Source organism: Staurois parvus, unplaced genomic scaffold, assembly GCF_062004578.1.
Source record: "Staurois parvus isolate SC_StPar_1 unplaced genomic scaffold, SC_StPar_1.0 ptg000747l, whole genome shotgun sequence".
NCBI classification, from domain to species: domain Eukaryota; kingdom Metazoa; phylum Chordata; class Amphibia; order Anura; family Ranidae; genus Staurois; species Staurois parvus.
Genome location: NW_028318543.1, coordinates 2,011,327 through 2,028,265, shown reverse-complemented (window position 1 = coordinate 2,028,265; position 16,939 = coordinate 2,011,327). Strand labels below are relative to the sequence as shown.

The window sequence follows — 16,939 nt, the reverse complement described above, 5'->3', positions numbered from 1 at the left end:
AACGCAGTGCACCAAACCCGAAGCTAACACAAATACATACAACAAGGTGAAACAAACCCAAACCTAAACTGATAAAGATACACAGGTACATACACATATAGAGCACAACGTAGTCAGGCAGGCCGGGTCGATAACTATCGGGCAGGTAGGTACAGGAGGAGCAGGCGGAGAGAATGGTCGGGGTCACAAGCCAGGGATCAAACAGGAGAAGTCAGCAGAGGTCAGGATCAGGCAGGGTCGGCAACAAGTCAGGCAGGAACAGGAACAGGAATGCAGGTTGCAAGATACAGGGGCCCATGGAAAAACACACACCAAGGCACCTACTGCAGGTCTGGCCATCCCTTAAATACACCTGCAATCAGCCCCAGGTGATGGCTAATTGCCGAAGTGAACCTCTGGTTGTTGAGAGCACCCGCTGGCCAGCCCTGGTACTGCAGCCCACAAGGCAGGTGAGTCCCACCACTATTGGCAAGTTCATTCCTGACAGTACCCCCCCCCCTCAAGGAGCGGCCTCAAGACGCTCCAAACAGTCCTAGCTAGGCAAAATGTTCCACCGCCCGGGTCCAGTGACTGGCGGGATATCAAAGACTGGCACATTGGGCTGGGCACCGGACGGAGGCACTTCAAGCTGGGCACCGGACGGAGGCACTTCGGGCTGGGCACCAGGCGGAGCAGCAGGCACCGGGCCCCCAGGCAGGGCGGCGGGCACCGGACCACCAGGCAGGGCAGCAGGCACCAGGCCACCAGGCAGAGCGGCGGGCATCGGGCCCCCAGGAAGGGCGGCAGGCACCGGGCCCCCAGATGGAGCAGCAGGCACCGGGCCATCTGGCTCGACAGCGGGCATCGGGTCACCAGGTACAACAGCGGGCACCGGGTCATCAGACATTGGATCGTCTTGCTCGACCGCGGGCACCAGATCATCTGGCTCAACAGCGGGCATCGAGTCGCCTGGCAAGACTGCGGGCACTGAGTCGTCTGGCAAGACTGCGGGCTCCGAGTCAACTGGCAAGACAGCGGGCACCGAGTCGTCTGGCGAAACAGCGGGCATCGAGTCGTCTGGCAAGACTGCAGGCACTGAGTCATCTGGCAAGACTGCGGGCTCCGAGTCAACCAGCCCGACAGCGGGCTCCGAGTCAACTGGCGGAACAGCGGGCATCGAGTCGTCTGGCAAGACTGTGGGCACCGAGTCGTCTGGCAAGACGGCGGGCACCGAGTCGTCTGGCAAGACTGCAGGCTCTGAGTCAACTGGCAAGACAGCGGGCACCGAGTCGTCTGGAGGAACAGCGGGCATTGGACGGAGGCACTTCGGGCTGGACAGCGGACGGAGGCATGTCGGGCTGGGCACCGGACGGAGGCACATCAGGCTGGACGCCGGATCACCAGGCAGAGCAGCGGGCACCGGGCCACCAGGCAGGGCAGCAGGCACCGGGCCACAAGGCGGAGCAGCAGGCACCGGGCCCCCAGGCAGGGCGGTGGGCACCGGGCCACAAGGCAGGGCAGCAGGCACCTGGCCACCAGGCGGAGCAGCAGGCACCGGGCCACCAGGCAGGGCGGCGGGCACCGGGCCACCAGGCAGGGCAGCAGGCACCGGGCCACCAGGCGGAGTGCGGGCATCAGGCCCCCAGGCAGGGAGGCATGCACCGGGCCCCCAGATGGAGCGGCAGGCACCGGGCTATCTGGCTCGACAGCGGGCATCGGGTCACCAGGTACAACAGCAGGCACCAGGTCATCAGACATTGGACCGTCTTGCTCGACCGCGGGCACCAGGTCATCTGGCTCAACAGCGGGCATCGAGTCGTCTGGCAAGACTGCGGGCTCCGAGTCAACTGGCAAGACAGTGGGCACCCAGTCGTCTGGCGGAACAGCGGGCATCGAGTCATCTGACAAGACTGCGGGCACCGAGTCGTCTGACAAGACTGCGGGCACCGAGTCGTCTGGCAAGACTGTGGGCACCGAGTCCTCTGGCGGAACAGCGGGCACCGAGTCGTCTGGCGGAACAGCGGGCATCGAGTCGTCTGGCGGAACAGCGGGCACTGAGTCATCTGGCAAGACTGCGGGCACCAAGTCGTCTGGCGGAATAGCGGGCATCGAGTCATCTGGCAAGACTGCAGGCACCGAGTCGTCTGGCGGAATAGCGGGCATCGAGTCATCTGGCAAGACAGCGGGCACCGAATCTTCTGGCAAGACTGCGGGCATCGAGTCGTCTGGCAAGACTGCGGGCACCGAGTCGTCTGGCAAGACAGCGGGCACCGAGTCGTCTGGCAAGACTGCGGGCACCGAGTCGTTTGGCAAGACTGCGGGCACTGAGTCGTCTGGCAACACTGCGGGCACTGAGTCGTCTGGCAACACTGCGGGCTCCGAGTCAACTGGCAAGACAGCGGGCACCGAGTCGTCTGGCGGAACAGCGGGCATCGAGTCATCTGACAAGACTGGGCACCGAGACGTCTGGCGGAGCAGCGGGCATCGAGTCGTCTGGCAAGACTGCGGGCACCGAGTCGTCTGGCAAGACTGCGGGCACTGAGTCGTCTGGCAAGACTGCAGGCACTGAGTCATCTGGCAAGACTGCGGGCACCGAGTAGTTTGGCGGAACAGCGGGCATTGAGTCGTCTGGCAAGACTGCGGGCACTGAGTCGTCTGGCAAGACTGCGGGCTCCGAGTCAACTGGCAAGACAGCGGGCACCGAGTCGCCTGGCGGAACAGCGGGCACCGAGTCGTCTGGTGGAAAAGCGGGCATTGAGTCGCCTGGCAGGACAGCGGGCACCGAGTCGTCTGGCAAGACAGCGGGCACCGAGTCGTCTGGCAAGACTGCGGGCACCGAGTCGTCTGGCAAGACTGCGGGCACCAAGTCGTCTGGCAAGACTGCGGGCACCGAGTCGTCTGGCAAGACTGCGGGCACCGAGTCATCTGGCAAGACTGCGGGCTCTGAGTCAACTGGCAAGACAGTGGGCACCGAGTCGTCTGGCGGAACAGCGGGCACCGAACGGAGGCACATCAGGCTGGACGCCGGATCACCAGGCAGGGCAGCAGGCACCTGGCCACCAAGAGGAGCAGCAGGCACCGGGCCACCAGGCAGGGCGGCGGGCACCGGGCAACCAGGCAGGGCAGCAGGCACCGGGCCACCAGGCGGAGCGGCGGGCATCGGGCCCCCAGGCAGGGTGGCATGCACCGGGCCCCCAGATGGAGCAGCAGGCACCGGGCTATCTGGCTCGACAGCGGGCATCGGGTCACCAGGTACAACAGCGGGCATCAGGTCATCAGACATTGGACCGTCTTGCTCGACCGCGGGCACCAGGTCATCTGGTTCAACAGCGGGCATCGAGTCGTCTGGCAAGACTGCGGGCACTGAGTCGTCTGGCAAGACTGCGGGCACTGAGTCGTCTGGCAAGACTGCGGGCACTGAGTCGTCTGGCAAGACTGCGGGCACTGAGTCGTCTGGCAAGACTGCGGGCTCCGAGTTAACTGGCAAGACAGCGGGCACCGAGTCGTCTGGCGGAACAGCGGGCATTGAGTCGCCTGGCAAGACAGCGGGCACCGAGTCGTCTGGCAAGACTGCGGGCACCGAGTCGTCTGGCAAGACTGCGGGCTCCGAGTCAACTGGCAAGACAGCAGGCACCGAGTCGTCTGGCGGAACAGCGGGCACCGAGTCGTCTGGCGGAACAGCGGGCACCGAGTCGTCTGGTGGAAAAGCGGGCATTGAGTCGCCTGGCAAGACAGCGGGCACCGAGTCGTCTGGCAAGACTGCGGGCACTGAGTCGTCTGGCAAGACTGCGGGCTCCGAGTTAACTGGCAAGACAGCGGGCACCGAGTCGTCTGGCGGAACAGCGGGCATTGAGTCGCCTGGCAAGACAGCGGGCACCGAGTCGTCTGGCAAGACTGCGGGCACCGAGTCGTCTGGCAAGACTGCGGGCTCCGAGTCAACTGGCAAGACAGCAGGCACCGAGTCGTCTGGCGGAACAGCGGGCACCGAGTCGTCTGGCGGAACAGCGGGCACCGAGTCGTCTGGTGGAAAAGCGGGCATTGAGTCGCCTGGCAAGACAGCGGGCACCGAGTCGTCTGGCAAGACTGCGGGCACCGAGTCGTCTGGCAAGACTGCGGGCACCGAGTCATCTGGCAAGACTGCGGGCTCCGAGTCAACTGGCAAGACAGCGGGCACCGAGTCGTCTGGCGGAACAGCGGGCATCGGACGGAGACACTTTGGGCTGGACACCGGACAGAGGCACGTCGGGCTGGGCACCGGACGGAGGCACATCAGGCTGGACGCCGGATCACCAGGCAGGGCAGCAGGCACCTGGCCACCAAGAGGAGCAGCAGGCACCGGGCCACCAGGCAGGGTGGCGGGCACCGGGCAACCAGGCAGGGCAGCAGGCACCGGGCCACCAGGCGGAGCGGCGGGCATCGGGCCCCCAGGCAGGGTGGCATGCACCGGGCCCCCAGATGGAGCGGCAGGCACCGGGCTATCTGGCTCGACAGCGGGCATCGGGTCACCAGGTACAACAGCGGGCATCAGGTCATCAGACATTGGATCGTCTTGCTCGACCGCGGGCACCAGGTCATCTGGCTCAACAGCGGGCATCGAGTCGCCTGGCAAGACTGCGGGCACCGAGTCGTCTGGCAAGACTGCGGGAACTGAGTCGTCTGGCAAGACTGCGGGCACTGAGTCGTCTGGCAAGACTGCGGGCTCCGAGTCAACTGGCAAGACAGCGGGCACCGAGTCGTCTGGCGGAACAGCGGGCATTGAGTCATCTGGCAAGACTGCGGGCACCGAGTCGTCTGGCGGAACAGCGGGCATCGAGTCGTCTGGCAAGACTGCGGGCATCGAGTCGTCTGGCGGAACAGCGGGCACCGAGTCGTCTGGCGGAACAGCGGGCATCGAGTCGTATGGCGGAACAGCGGGCATCGAGTCGTCTGGCAAGACTGCGGGCACTGAGTCGTCTGGCAAGACTGCGGGCTCCGAGTCAACTGGCAAGACAGCGGGCACCGAGTCGTCTGGTGGAATAGCGGGCATCGAATCTTCTGGCAAGACTGCGGGCACCGAGTCGTCTGGCAGAACAGCGGGCATCGAGTCGTCTGGCAAGACTGCGGGCACCGAGTCGTCTGGCGGAACAGCGGGCACCGAGTCGTCTGGCGGAACAGCGGGCACCGAGTCGTCTGGCGGAACAGCGGGCATCGAGTCGTCTGGCGGAACAGCGGGCATCGAGCCGTCTGGCAGGACAGCGGGCACCGAGTCATCTGGCAAGACAGCGGGCACCGAGTCGTCTGGCGGAACAGCAGGCACCGAGTCGTCTGGCGGAACAGCGGGCATCGAGTCGTCTGGCGGAACAGCGGGCATCGAGTCGTCTGGCGGAACAGCGGGCATCGAGTCGTCTGGCAAGACTGCGGGCTCTGAGTCAACTGGCAAGACATCGGGCACCGAGTCGTCTGGCGGAACAGCGGGCATCGAGTCGTCTGGCAAGACTGCGGGCACTGAGTCGTCTGGCAAGACTGCGGGCTCCAAGTCAACTGGCAAGACAGCGGGCATCGAGTCATCTGACAAGACTGCGGGCACCGAGTCGTCTGGCAGAACAGCGGGCATCGAGTCGTCTGGCAAGACTGCGGGCACCGAGTCGTCTGGCGGAACAGTGGGCACCGAGTCGTCTGGTGGAACAGCGGGCATCGAGTCGTCTGGCAAGACTGCGGGCACCGAGTCGCCTGGCAAGACTGCGGGCACCGAGTCGTCTAGCGGAACAGCGGGCACCGAGTCGTCTGGCGGAACAGCAGGCATCGAGTCGTTTGGCAAGACTGCGGGCTGTGAGTCAACTGGCAAGACATCGGGCACTGAGTCGTCTGGCGGAACAGCGGGCATCGAGTCGTCTGGCAAGACTGCGGGCACTGAGTCGTCTGGCAAGACTGCGGGCTCCAAGTCAACTGGCAAGACAGCGGGCATCGAGTCATCTGGCAAGACTGCGGGCACTGAGTCGTCTGGCAAGGCTGCGGGCTCCAAGTCAACCGGCCCAACAGCGGGCACCGAGTCAACTGACGGAACAGCGGGCATCGAGTCGTCTGGCAAGACTGCGGGCACCGAGTCGTCTGGCAAGACTGCGGGCACAGAGTCGTCTGGCAAGACTGCGGGCACAGAGTCAACTGGCAAGACAGCGGGCACCGAGTCAACTGGCAAGACAGCAGGCATCGAGTCGTCTGGCAAGACTGCGGGCACTGAGTCGTCTGGCAAGACTGCGGGCTCCGAGTCAACTGGCAAGACTGCGGGCACCGAGTCGACTGGCGGAACAGCGGGCACCGAGTCATCTGGCAAGACTGCAGGCACCGAGTCATCTGGCAAGACTGTGGGCACCGAGTCATCTGGCAAGACAGTGGGCTCCGAGTCATCTGGCAAGACAGCGGGCATCGAGTCATCTGGCATAATAGGATCATCAGGCTGGATCAGATCATCAGGCTGGGTAGAGACATCATGCTGGGTAAGGACGTCAGGCTGAATTGTGGGCGCCGAGGCACCAGGCTGCACCACGGAAGGCGGGTTCTCAGATGGCAGGCTGACCGGTTTGGATACTGGTAGGATGGTATTGGTTGGAAAGAATTTTCGCCTTTTCCTGGTTTTAGTTACCGGAGCACTGTAAGTAAGCGCAGGTCTGTAAACGGATGGAGCAGCTGAAGACAGAGAAGAGCTGGAGGATGGAACAGAGGGGGGAGCAGTTGCTACAGAGGACTTCTTTACAGGGCCAAAGAAAGGATAGGTGCAGTAAGTGGGAGCAGAGGACTGATATGTGGTAGTTAGCAGAGTATACTGGGCCGTCACTGGGGGTGCTGTCGGGGATGCAGGAAGAGTGCCTTGAGTGGAGGAATGACGTTGTAAGCTGACTGAGACTGGGTGCAACAAGTCTGACCATGTCTGCAGTATGGGTTGAACAAAGCTCAGCTTACACAAAGCCTGTCTGGTCAAAGACTGCACTGCGTTTATACAATCCCTTAATACCTGTGGTGAACATGCAGCATAATGCTCCAAGAAGCAATCCACATCATCCTCTAATAACCATACCAGGGACTCTACCTGGTCGGCACTAAATGGTGGCAAAAAGTCATTCCTGCTTTCAGGGGTACCAGATGAAGCCAACTCTACACAAACCTCAATCAAAGGTTGCACCTCAGAGAACTCTGTGCCCTGATCTACTAGAACATGAGCGATCCGTATACACTCTAGCAGTTGATCCCGGGGATACTCCCTCAGAGTCTGATAAGCATACTCTCTGTCATCAAACACTAGCAGAGATAAATACACAACCTCATCCAGATCCATCCTTCCCAGCGACAAGCCAAGATGGCTTCCCTGTGCAGCCACTTCTGGTCAGGATGGCCTTGGTGTAATGTCAGGGATGCGGGTGTGACCAGAAGTCTGTGGACTGACACAGGAAAACGCAGGCTTCAGATATGGTATAAATAAGACAATTTATTAAGACTAACAATACAAACATAAACGCAGTTGTCATGGAAATTTTGTATTGTTGGTCGAACTTTAAATGTGTCATATATTCGTGTTATTCATATGTCTCTCGTGTGGCTTAATTAAAGCTCTGAAGGCTGCAATTGGGCCATGCGCATGTACAATGTATGTATTACAGTACTCGGCTTGGTAATGGATGAGATGGCAGATCTGCGCTTATAGACCGGCGTGTATACCACCACGGCATTCCATGCGAATGCTGCTGTCAGTAGACCGTGGGCCTGTATCCACATATCAGCAGCATGGTACCACGTGGGCTTCATAACGCAATGCGCAAGCGGTGTGAACTCCACGTGTAGGCTTATGCATATCTTACAACCCATTACCAACTTGAAACTGTATCTTGGATGGATGTGTTTTAATAAAGATCGTATCGGGCCCATCCAGGTACAGACTGATATTTTTAGGGAGTGCTTGTGCAGAGAATTTTACATACCAATAGAAGCTAGTAGGACAGGAAATATGACCTCAGATGGCTCATAGGGGGGAAGGGGAGGAAGTCTGCTGACCTCAGAAGGTTCATGGGGGAGGACCAGTGATAGATAATAGCAAAGGCTATGCTCCAATTGGAATGTACATCTTCTGTATAGGCAATCCCCATTGCATTGTTCGGTGGGAGGGGTTTGACTTTATTCATGTGGGGGGCATGTGTGTATTTTTAATAAAAACAGAGAGCTGAGCCTAAAGCCGGCCCTTATGTGGATTGCAACCAGCCTTAGAGTGTCGTGTGATCATTCTAGGGTAACGGAGCTCCATCACCTACAAATCAACAGGACCAAAGTATTTGGATGGGCAGGAATCGTGTAGTTTGGCTGCAGTCGTGGTAAGCGAGATTCACACAGCTTTATGGGGGATTTCTGTGCATCCAACTGCGAGTACTCACGGTAAGGAGAAATTCGTTAAAGCGAATTTCCAAGACACAGTGCACCAAACCCCAAGCTAACACAAATACATACAACAAAGTGAAACAAACCCAAACCTAAACTGATAAAGATACACAGGTACATACACATATAGAGCACAACGTAGTCAGGCAGGCCGGGTCGATAACTATCGGGCAGGTAGGTACAGGAGGAGCAGGGGCTGATCCAGCTAATGCTGAATTTTTGGGGACACTATACTAATGTGAACACTGGTATAGTGCTGATCTGATCAAAGATATTGATCCGTTCAGACACTATACTAGCAATGGAGGTATATTGTGTATGAGCATCTTCCTGGCAATCAAGGGGTTAAATGTGATGACTGGTGTACTGACGGGCAATCTTACGCTATCTGGGAGGGACGCTAACTGATGCTAGCACCATCTGAAGACGCCAGTGGCACGAATACAGAGATCAGCAAAAAATCTGTACACTGTACTAATCATCTTTCCAAAATGAGATGCAAAAGTTGCTCTCATCAGAAAAGAGGACTTTGGACCAATGAGCACCAGACCAGGTCTGTTTTTCTTTAGCCCAGGTAAGATGCTTCTGACGTTTGTTGTTCAGGAGCGGCTTGACAAGAGGAATACAACATTTGAAGCCCATGTCCAGGATCCGTCTGTGTGTGGTGGCTCTTGATGCACTGACTCCAGCCTCAGTCCATTCCTTGTGAAAGTCCCCAACACTTTTGAATGGCCTTTTCCTGACAATCTTTTCCAGGCTGTGATCATCCCTGCTGCTTGTGCACCTTTTTCTTCCACACTTTTCCCTTCCATATAACTTTCTATTAATGTGCTTTGATACAGCACTTTGGGAACATCCAATTTCTTCTGCAATTCCCTTTTGAGGCTTTCCCCCCTTATGGAGGGTTTCAATGATGGTGTCAGGTCAGCAGTCTTTCCCATGATTGTGATTCCTACTGAGGAACCCTTTGCAGGTGTTATGGCTGAATAAGCTGATTAGAGTGGGACACTTTGAGCCGAGAATATTCCACCTTTTCACAATATTCTCATTTTCTGAGATTGTGGATTTGGGGTTTTCATGAGCTGTAATCCATAATCATCACAATGATGACAAATCACAGCTTGAACTGTCTTGCTTTGCATGTAATGAGTCTATCTCATATATTACCTTTCACCTTTTAAGTTGCTGCACTGAAATAAATGAACTTTTGCACCATATTCTCATTTTTCGAGTTTCACCTGTATACCGGGTGCAAGTGGTATTACATAGTATTGGTGTTATAATTAGGGATGTACTTAGTATATTACTGCATACTATATATTTATACCACCATGTAGGATACATTGAAAATGTTGGAGGCTGGTGGGGTGTTGGCCCGGTCTGTCCTAGTATGCTCCAGTGGTCTTGCTTTGGGGGGGATATCTCTCCCTTACTGGGGGGGATCTTGGGCTGATGGTTACTCCTAGATAGCCACATCCATCTTAGGTAAGAGAATGACGTGGTAAAGAGAAGATGTGATGTGTATTTGTATCTACGTTGTTATACTTTGTCATTGTATACACTTCGAAGAACAGAGGAATACGGCTCAGGCAAACAATTCAGACCAATCCACAACAGGTGCCGGCTCTGGCTCACCACCACACACCATGCAATAGGAAGAAGGGTGAGCCGCAGACCGGAGGATAGATGAATATAATGTGTATTTATTGATCCATCGGACACAAAACACCAGGACATGAATACAGGACCAAAGCTATGATTAAGCACGAGATGGTGTGAAACGCGTTAACAGGTCCTGTATTGATGTCCTGGTGTTGTGTGTCCTATGGATAATAAATACACACTATATTCATCAATCCTCCGGTGTGCGGCTCACCCTTCTTCCTATTACATTTGTATACACTTACTGCTGATTGTTTTATAGATTGTAATAGATTCTGATCCGTACTGCTCCTGATGAAGCTGCTTGGACCGTGAAACGCGTAGAGCTCATTGTGACCCTCTTCTCCCCCCTCTTTGTATAAAATCTATTTATAGTACTGTACGCGGTTCTTTTTTGGACAGAACATCTGACTCTTGATCTCCAAGTATAACACGGTTATAGAGGGTTGGAGATTTGTTTTGGGTGCACCTATATTAATGATTCATTTTCCTTTTTTAATGTGTTTTATGTATAATCTTTTTTATTGTGTAAAAATAAACATTTGTTTGTCTGTTGATACATAGTTGTCATTATTTGGTACCTGGTGCTTAAAAAGCCCAAATGTTCTGGTATTCTGTGACTGCAGCAAAAACACATGGCATTTCCCAATGTGTGGGGGTACTATTAAGAATGAATGGCACCCCTGTGCATCTGCTAAAGAGCAGTGTGTGTGTCTGCGTGTCAGGAACATGCACAATTTTGCACATATTCCCGACAGCAGTTTTACATATGAATGCTACATTCCCACCACTATTTACATATGAATGCCACATTCCCACCACTATTTACATATGAATGTCACATTGCCACCACTATTTACATATGAATGCCACTTTGCAGCCACTATTTACATATGAATGCCACATTGCAGCCACTATTTACATATGAATGTCACATTGCTGCCACTATTTACATATGAATGCCACATTCCCACCACTATTTACATATGAATGTCACATTGCCGCCACTATTTACATATGAATGTCACATTGCCTCCACTATTTACATATGAATGTCACATTGCCACCACTATTTACATATGAATGCCACATTGCCCCCACTATTTACATATGTATGTCACATTGCCGCCACTATTTACATATGTATGTCACATTGCCGCCACTATTTACATATGAATGTCACACTGCCGCCACTATTTACATATGAATGTCACATTGCCCCCACTATTTACATATGAATGTCACATTGCCACCACTATTTACATATGAATGTCACACTGCCGCCACTATTTACATATGAATGTCACATTGCAGCCACTATTTACATATGAATGTCACATTCCCACCACTATTTACATATGAATGTCACATTGCAGCCACTATTTACATATGAATGTCACATTCCCGACACTATTTACATATGAATGCCACATTGCCCCCACTATTTACATATGAATGCCACATTCCCGCCACTATTTACATATGAATGCCACATTCCCGCCACTATTTACAAATGAATGTCACATTGCAGCCACTATTTACATATGAATGTCACATTCCCACCACTATTTACATATGAATGCCACATTGCCCCCACTATTTACATATGAATGCCACATTCCCGCCGCTATTTACATATGAATGCCAGTTATTCATGTGAATGCTGACCCCGCCTGCCCAGGTGAATCATCTGTACACGGCAATAGGGCAGAGCCGGGCAGAATCAGTGACAGCACTTCACACTGACATATCAGGACACAATGCGGGATGAAGACTTCAAGGGACAAGGGAATGTAAACCGAGACAGTTGGCAAGGTAGGGGCAGCTGCTTTGAGCCCCACAACAATGACTTTTGCCCCTCCTGCATCCAGGCCCTCTGACATGTTTCACCCCTCACACCGGGGCTTGGTCACAGAAGTGTCGGGAGGCTTGCAAGGTCAGGGCAACCATTGGGGACACGCGTTAGAAGTGGCCCCTGTGAGGTTAGAGCTACATATATACACAGAAAGTCATTTCTTACTTTGCCATTTCTCCACACGCGGGGGACACTCATATCTGGAAACCTTTCTGGCACATAATCTGGGCCTTCCATAATGGCAATTGTGCCATAATATACTTTTGTAAGATTCACATTCCAGTGGTGTAACAGAAGATCGGTTGGAATTTCTCTTCTCTCGTTAAAGTAGACATCGCCTTCTGCTAGGTCCAAGAAGTGAACGTTTTCCACATATTTGTGCAGCTTTTCATGGAAGACAAAGAATTCACAGATTACTATATACAGATAGAAGAGTTCTGGAATCTCTTCACAAAACACAAAGAGTGAGAGAGCTCCATCCAAGTGACTCGGCGGGCTTTCTATAAATGAATGAACCAGGAGAATCACTTATTCTTCACTTTTGGTTCTCCTGCAATGTCTCCTCTGATATGAAAAGAATCTCCCGACCTAATAATCCAGAGAATCATCAATCATTCATTTTATATTCAGATTGCACAAGTCTGTATGTATATATTTAGGAGAATCAATAAAATGGACATTTTTCTGTCTATTCTATTTACATTTTTGCTCCAAGACAGATAGAAAAGCTTCATATGGACTGATTGGTATTGCTGATTATGAACTGATTCGCTTCCTGAACCATTTTGTGCACTTTTTGCAATGTTTAAAAAATCATTTAATCCTAAATTATATAAAACTCCCAAAAATTATATACAGTATTTTCTAAAAGTAGGAAAAATAAAATGGCGGCAGCTCCAATGTTTTATGTCACAATATTAGTGTGCCGGTTTAGGAAACAAAATTTCAGTACAAAATACACTATAGATAATTTTAGGGCACACAGACACAATGTATTTCCCAATTGCTGATAACATATAAAAGACCAGGTTGCACCGAGTAAATAGATACCCAGCGTGTCAAACCGTAAAATTGTGTGCGCCCGTGAAATGGCAACAAACGTCATTACTCTGTATTTTCTATAGCCAGTTAAGGACCGCTCTATAGCAGATGTACTGCCACAGGGTGGCCGATCTAAGCAAAATCCTGTATATACAGTGGGGATGGAAAGTTTGGGAACCCCAGCTAAAAATTTGTATTAATGTGCATAAAGAAGCCAAGGAAAGATGGAAAAATCTCCAAAAGGCATCAAATTACAGATTAGACATTCTTATAATATGTCAACAAAAGTTAGATTTTATTTCCATCATTTACACTTTCAAAATAACAGAAAACAAAAAAATGGCGTCTGCAAAAGTTTGGGCACCCTGTAGAATTTATAGCATGCACTGCCCCCTTTGCCAAGCTGAGACCTGCCAGTGTCATGGATTGTTCTCAATCATCGTCTGGGAAGACCAGGTGATGTCAATCTCAAAGGTTTTAAATGCCCAGACTCATCTGACCTTGCCCCAACAATCAGCACCATGGGTTCTTCTAAGCAGTTGTCTAGAAAACTGAAACTGATAATAGTTCACAAAGCTGGAGAAGGCTATAAGAAGATAGCAAAGCGTTTTCAGATGTCAATATCCTCTGTTGGGAATGTAAATAATAAATTGCAGTCATCAGGAACAGTGGAAGTTAAAGCAAGATCTGGAAGACCAAGAAAAATATCAGACAGAACAGCTCGCAGGATTGTGAGAAAAACAATTCAAAACCCACGTTTGACTGCACGATCCCTCCAGAAAGATCTGGCAGACACTGGAGTTGTGGTCACTATTCCACTATAAAGAGATACTTGTACAAATATGGTCTTCATGGAAGAGTCATCAGAAGAAAACCTTTTCTACGTCCTCACCACAAAAATCATCGTTTGAACTTTGCAAATGAACATATAGACAAGCCTGATGCATTTTGGAAACAAGTTCTGTGGACCGATGAGGTTAAAATTGAACTTTTTAGCCGGAATGAGCAAAGGTACGTTTGGAGAAGAAGGGGCACAGAATTGAATGAAAAGAACCTCTGTCCAACTGTTAAGCATGGGGTTGGATCAATCATGCTTTGGGGTTGTGTTGCAGCCAGTGGCACAGGGAACATCTCACGAGTAGAAGGAAAAATGGATTCAATAAAAGAGGCGTAAACTGAAGGTTTTGCCATGGCCTTCACTATCTCCTGACCTCAACATAATTGAAAATCTATGGATAGACCTTAAAAGAGCAGTGCGTGACAGACAGCTCAGAAATCTCAAAGAACTGGAAGACTTTTGTAAGGAAGAACGGGCAAAGATACCTCAAACAAGAATTGAAAGACTCTTGGCTGGGTACAAAATGCGTTTACAAGCTGTGATACTTGCCAAAGGGGGCAGTACAAGATATTAACTCTGCAGGGTGCCCAAACTTTTGCAGACGCCATTTTTTTGTTTTCTGTTATTTTGAAAGTGTAAATGATGGAAATAAAATCTAACTTTTGTTGACATATTATAAGAATGTCTAATCTGTAATTTGATGCCTTTTGGAGATTTTTCCATCTTTCCTTGGCTTCTTTATGCACATTAATACAAATTTTTAGCTGGGGTGCCCAAACTTTCCATCCCCACTGTATATATACCAGAGGTTGCACTTTTAGGGGTCATACATGCTGCCGGCACACAGCTTCTGACATGATTGGTCACACCAAAAGCCTATCAGCATGTGCCGGAAAAGGGATGTCCGCCGGCACCCGGTGATCGGTGAGGAGAGACAGAACACAGCTCCGCTTATGTAAACAAGGCTGAGCTGTGTCCTGTCAGTGGCAATGTGCTGGGTTATCTTTCTCTGCAAAGCAGGGAATAAAATCCAGCACATTACCTAAAAACAGCCCACTGTGTACACATACACACTGGCTAGGCACACAGTTACCCCTCTGATCGCCCTAGGTGTTCAACCCCTTCCCAGCCAGTGTCATTCATACAATGAGTGTATATTTTTAGCACTGATCTCTGTATTAGTGTCACTGGTCCCCACAAAGTGTCAGTTAGTGTCAGGCTTTCCACCACAATATTGCAGCTCTGCTATAAGTCAATGATCGCTGCCATTACTAGTAACTAGAAATTAGATTTTTTTAAAAAAAATTTAATTGGATATGTTTTTATAGCAGAAAGTAAAACATATGTTTTTTTCATAATTCTCAATCTTTTTGTTTATAGTGCACAAAAAAACACCAGAAGAAATACCACCAAAAGAAAGCTCTCTTTGTCAGAAAAAGGGGAAATGTACAGTGTTGCATGACCGTGCAATTGTCAATTAAAGTAACACAGTGCCGTATAGCAAAAAATGGCCGGGTCATGAAGGGGGGTCAATCTTCTGGAGGGCGAGTGGATAGGCAAAGCTTTACAAGTCACCAGTTCAGAGTTCTCTAGGAGCTCTGGTGCCAGAATTATTGGTCTCACTCCGGCGTGAACGGTGATATGTAAAATGTGTAGCACAAGCAATGTTTTCCTTCAAAGGCTTTCCTAATGCATGTGATTACATTAATACATGCAATGTGCGGGGGTTGGGGGCCCCAGAATTTTGGAGGGGTTCTTTTAAGTGCTTTGAAGTAAATTACATTTTTTACAATTTTTTTTTTAAATTTTATTTTACAAAACTTTTTTTCATCACGTAGGAGTCAAAAAGTCCTCTATATGATGATTTTTTTGGTGACAGGTTCTAAAAGATCTCTGATGGTGCGTAGGAAGGCAGCTGTTACTGGGGGTGTTTGAAAGTGATCGGGTGGCTGTCCGGCCTCCAGAACACTTCCATCTTCTGTTGGGAACACTCCAGCTGCTGGGAGTGTGTGCAAACTCCCCCCCCCTCCCCCCAGTACCACCATAGTTACTATGTCAGGGCAAAGAAAGGGTTAAGAATTTTCAAACCCACCATTATGTATTGCTAAATACTTGCCACAATGTTACCTCCTTTGTCTGAAGGTTTGTAGATAGACCATTTCTCTCTTTCAGTGTAGTCTAGTTCTAAGGGCTCCAACTGCAGGATATAGATCCTAAGGCCATATTCTTCATCTCCTCCACCATTCATCTGACAAATAGCTCTACACTCGGGTTAGTCTGAGTTGGAAACCCATTGGATTTCTTTTTATATCCCTCTTGTATTTTGCAACTAGAGTCAATGTCAATAGTCTGTAGTATCTGCAGAAGAAAACTCAGTCCACTCTGATGCAGCACCCCAATAATGGCAAATACACTGATCAGCCATACCTTTATGACCACCCACCTAATACTGAGTAGGTCCCTGTTTTGCTATCAACATGGCCTTGACCCATCGAGGCAAGGACACTACTAGACCTCTGAAGGTATGCTGCGGTATCTGCACCAAGCTGTCAGTAGCTTGTCCTGTAATTTGTGGGATGGGGCCTCCATGGATCAGAAATGTTTTTCCAGCACCTCCCACAAATGAATTGAGATCTGGAGAATTTGGTGGTCAAGTTAACACCTCAAACTTGTATACCTCAAACCATTTTTGAAGAATTGTTGCAGTATGGCAGGGCAAATTATCATGCTGAAAGACGCCACTGCCATCAGGGATTGTCATTTCCATGAAGGTATGTACTTAGTTAACAACAATGTTTAGGTAGGTGGTACATGTCAAGTAACATTCACATGAATGGCAGGACCCAAGGTTTCCCAACAGAATATTCCCGTCATAACAGCAAAACTGGATGCTTTAAGGCAAGAAAGCAATCTGAGGCATCACTCTGCTTCTACTGACTTTCCTTCTTCCCATACTGTATCCTGGTGCTATCTTTCCCACACACCCAGCCATCTTCATGATGAAAAAAATGGGGCACATCAGACCAGGCCACCCATTTCCAGGTGCACCATGGGCCACTAATGAAGCAAGATCAAAAATGTGCAAATTCATAATCAAGGATAAGCGTGTGGAGGTGTAACCATAGAAAGAGGTGTAGGACAGGGCTGTCTTAATGAAGGAAAAC

General features: G+C 51.0%; 1 protein-coding gene across 1 annotated transcript in view; it reads right to left on the bottom strand.

The window, feature by feature from the left end:
• Positions 1 to 16,023, bottom strand: part of LOC149445078 (vomeronasal type-2 receptor 26-like) — a 38,818-nt gene extending 22,795 nt beyond the window's left edge. The window contains exons 1-2 of the mRNA XM_089654247.1: positions 15,903 to 16,023; positions 12,062 to 12,396 (exon numbers count right to left, since the gene is read on the bottom strand). Of these exons, the coding sequence (XP_089510373.1) occupies positions 12,062 to 12,396; positions 15,903 to 16,023 (456 nt within the window). The remainder of the gene's footprint in view (positions 1 to 12,061; positions 12,397 to 15,902) is intronic.
• Between the last annotated feature and the right edge of the window lie 916 nt (positions 16,024 to 16,939).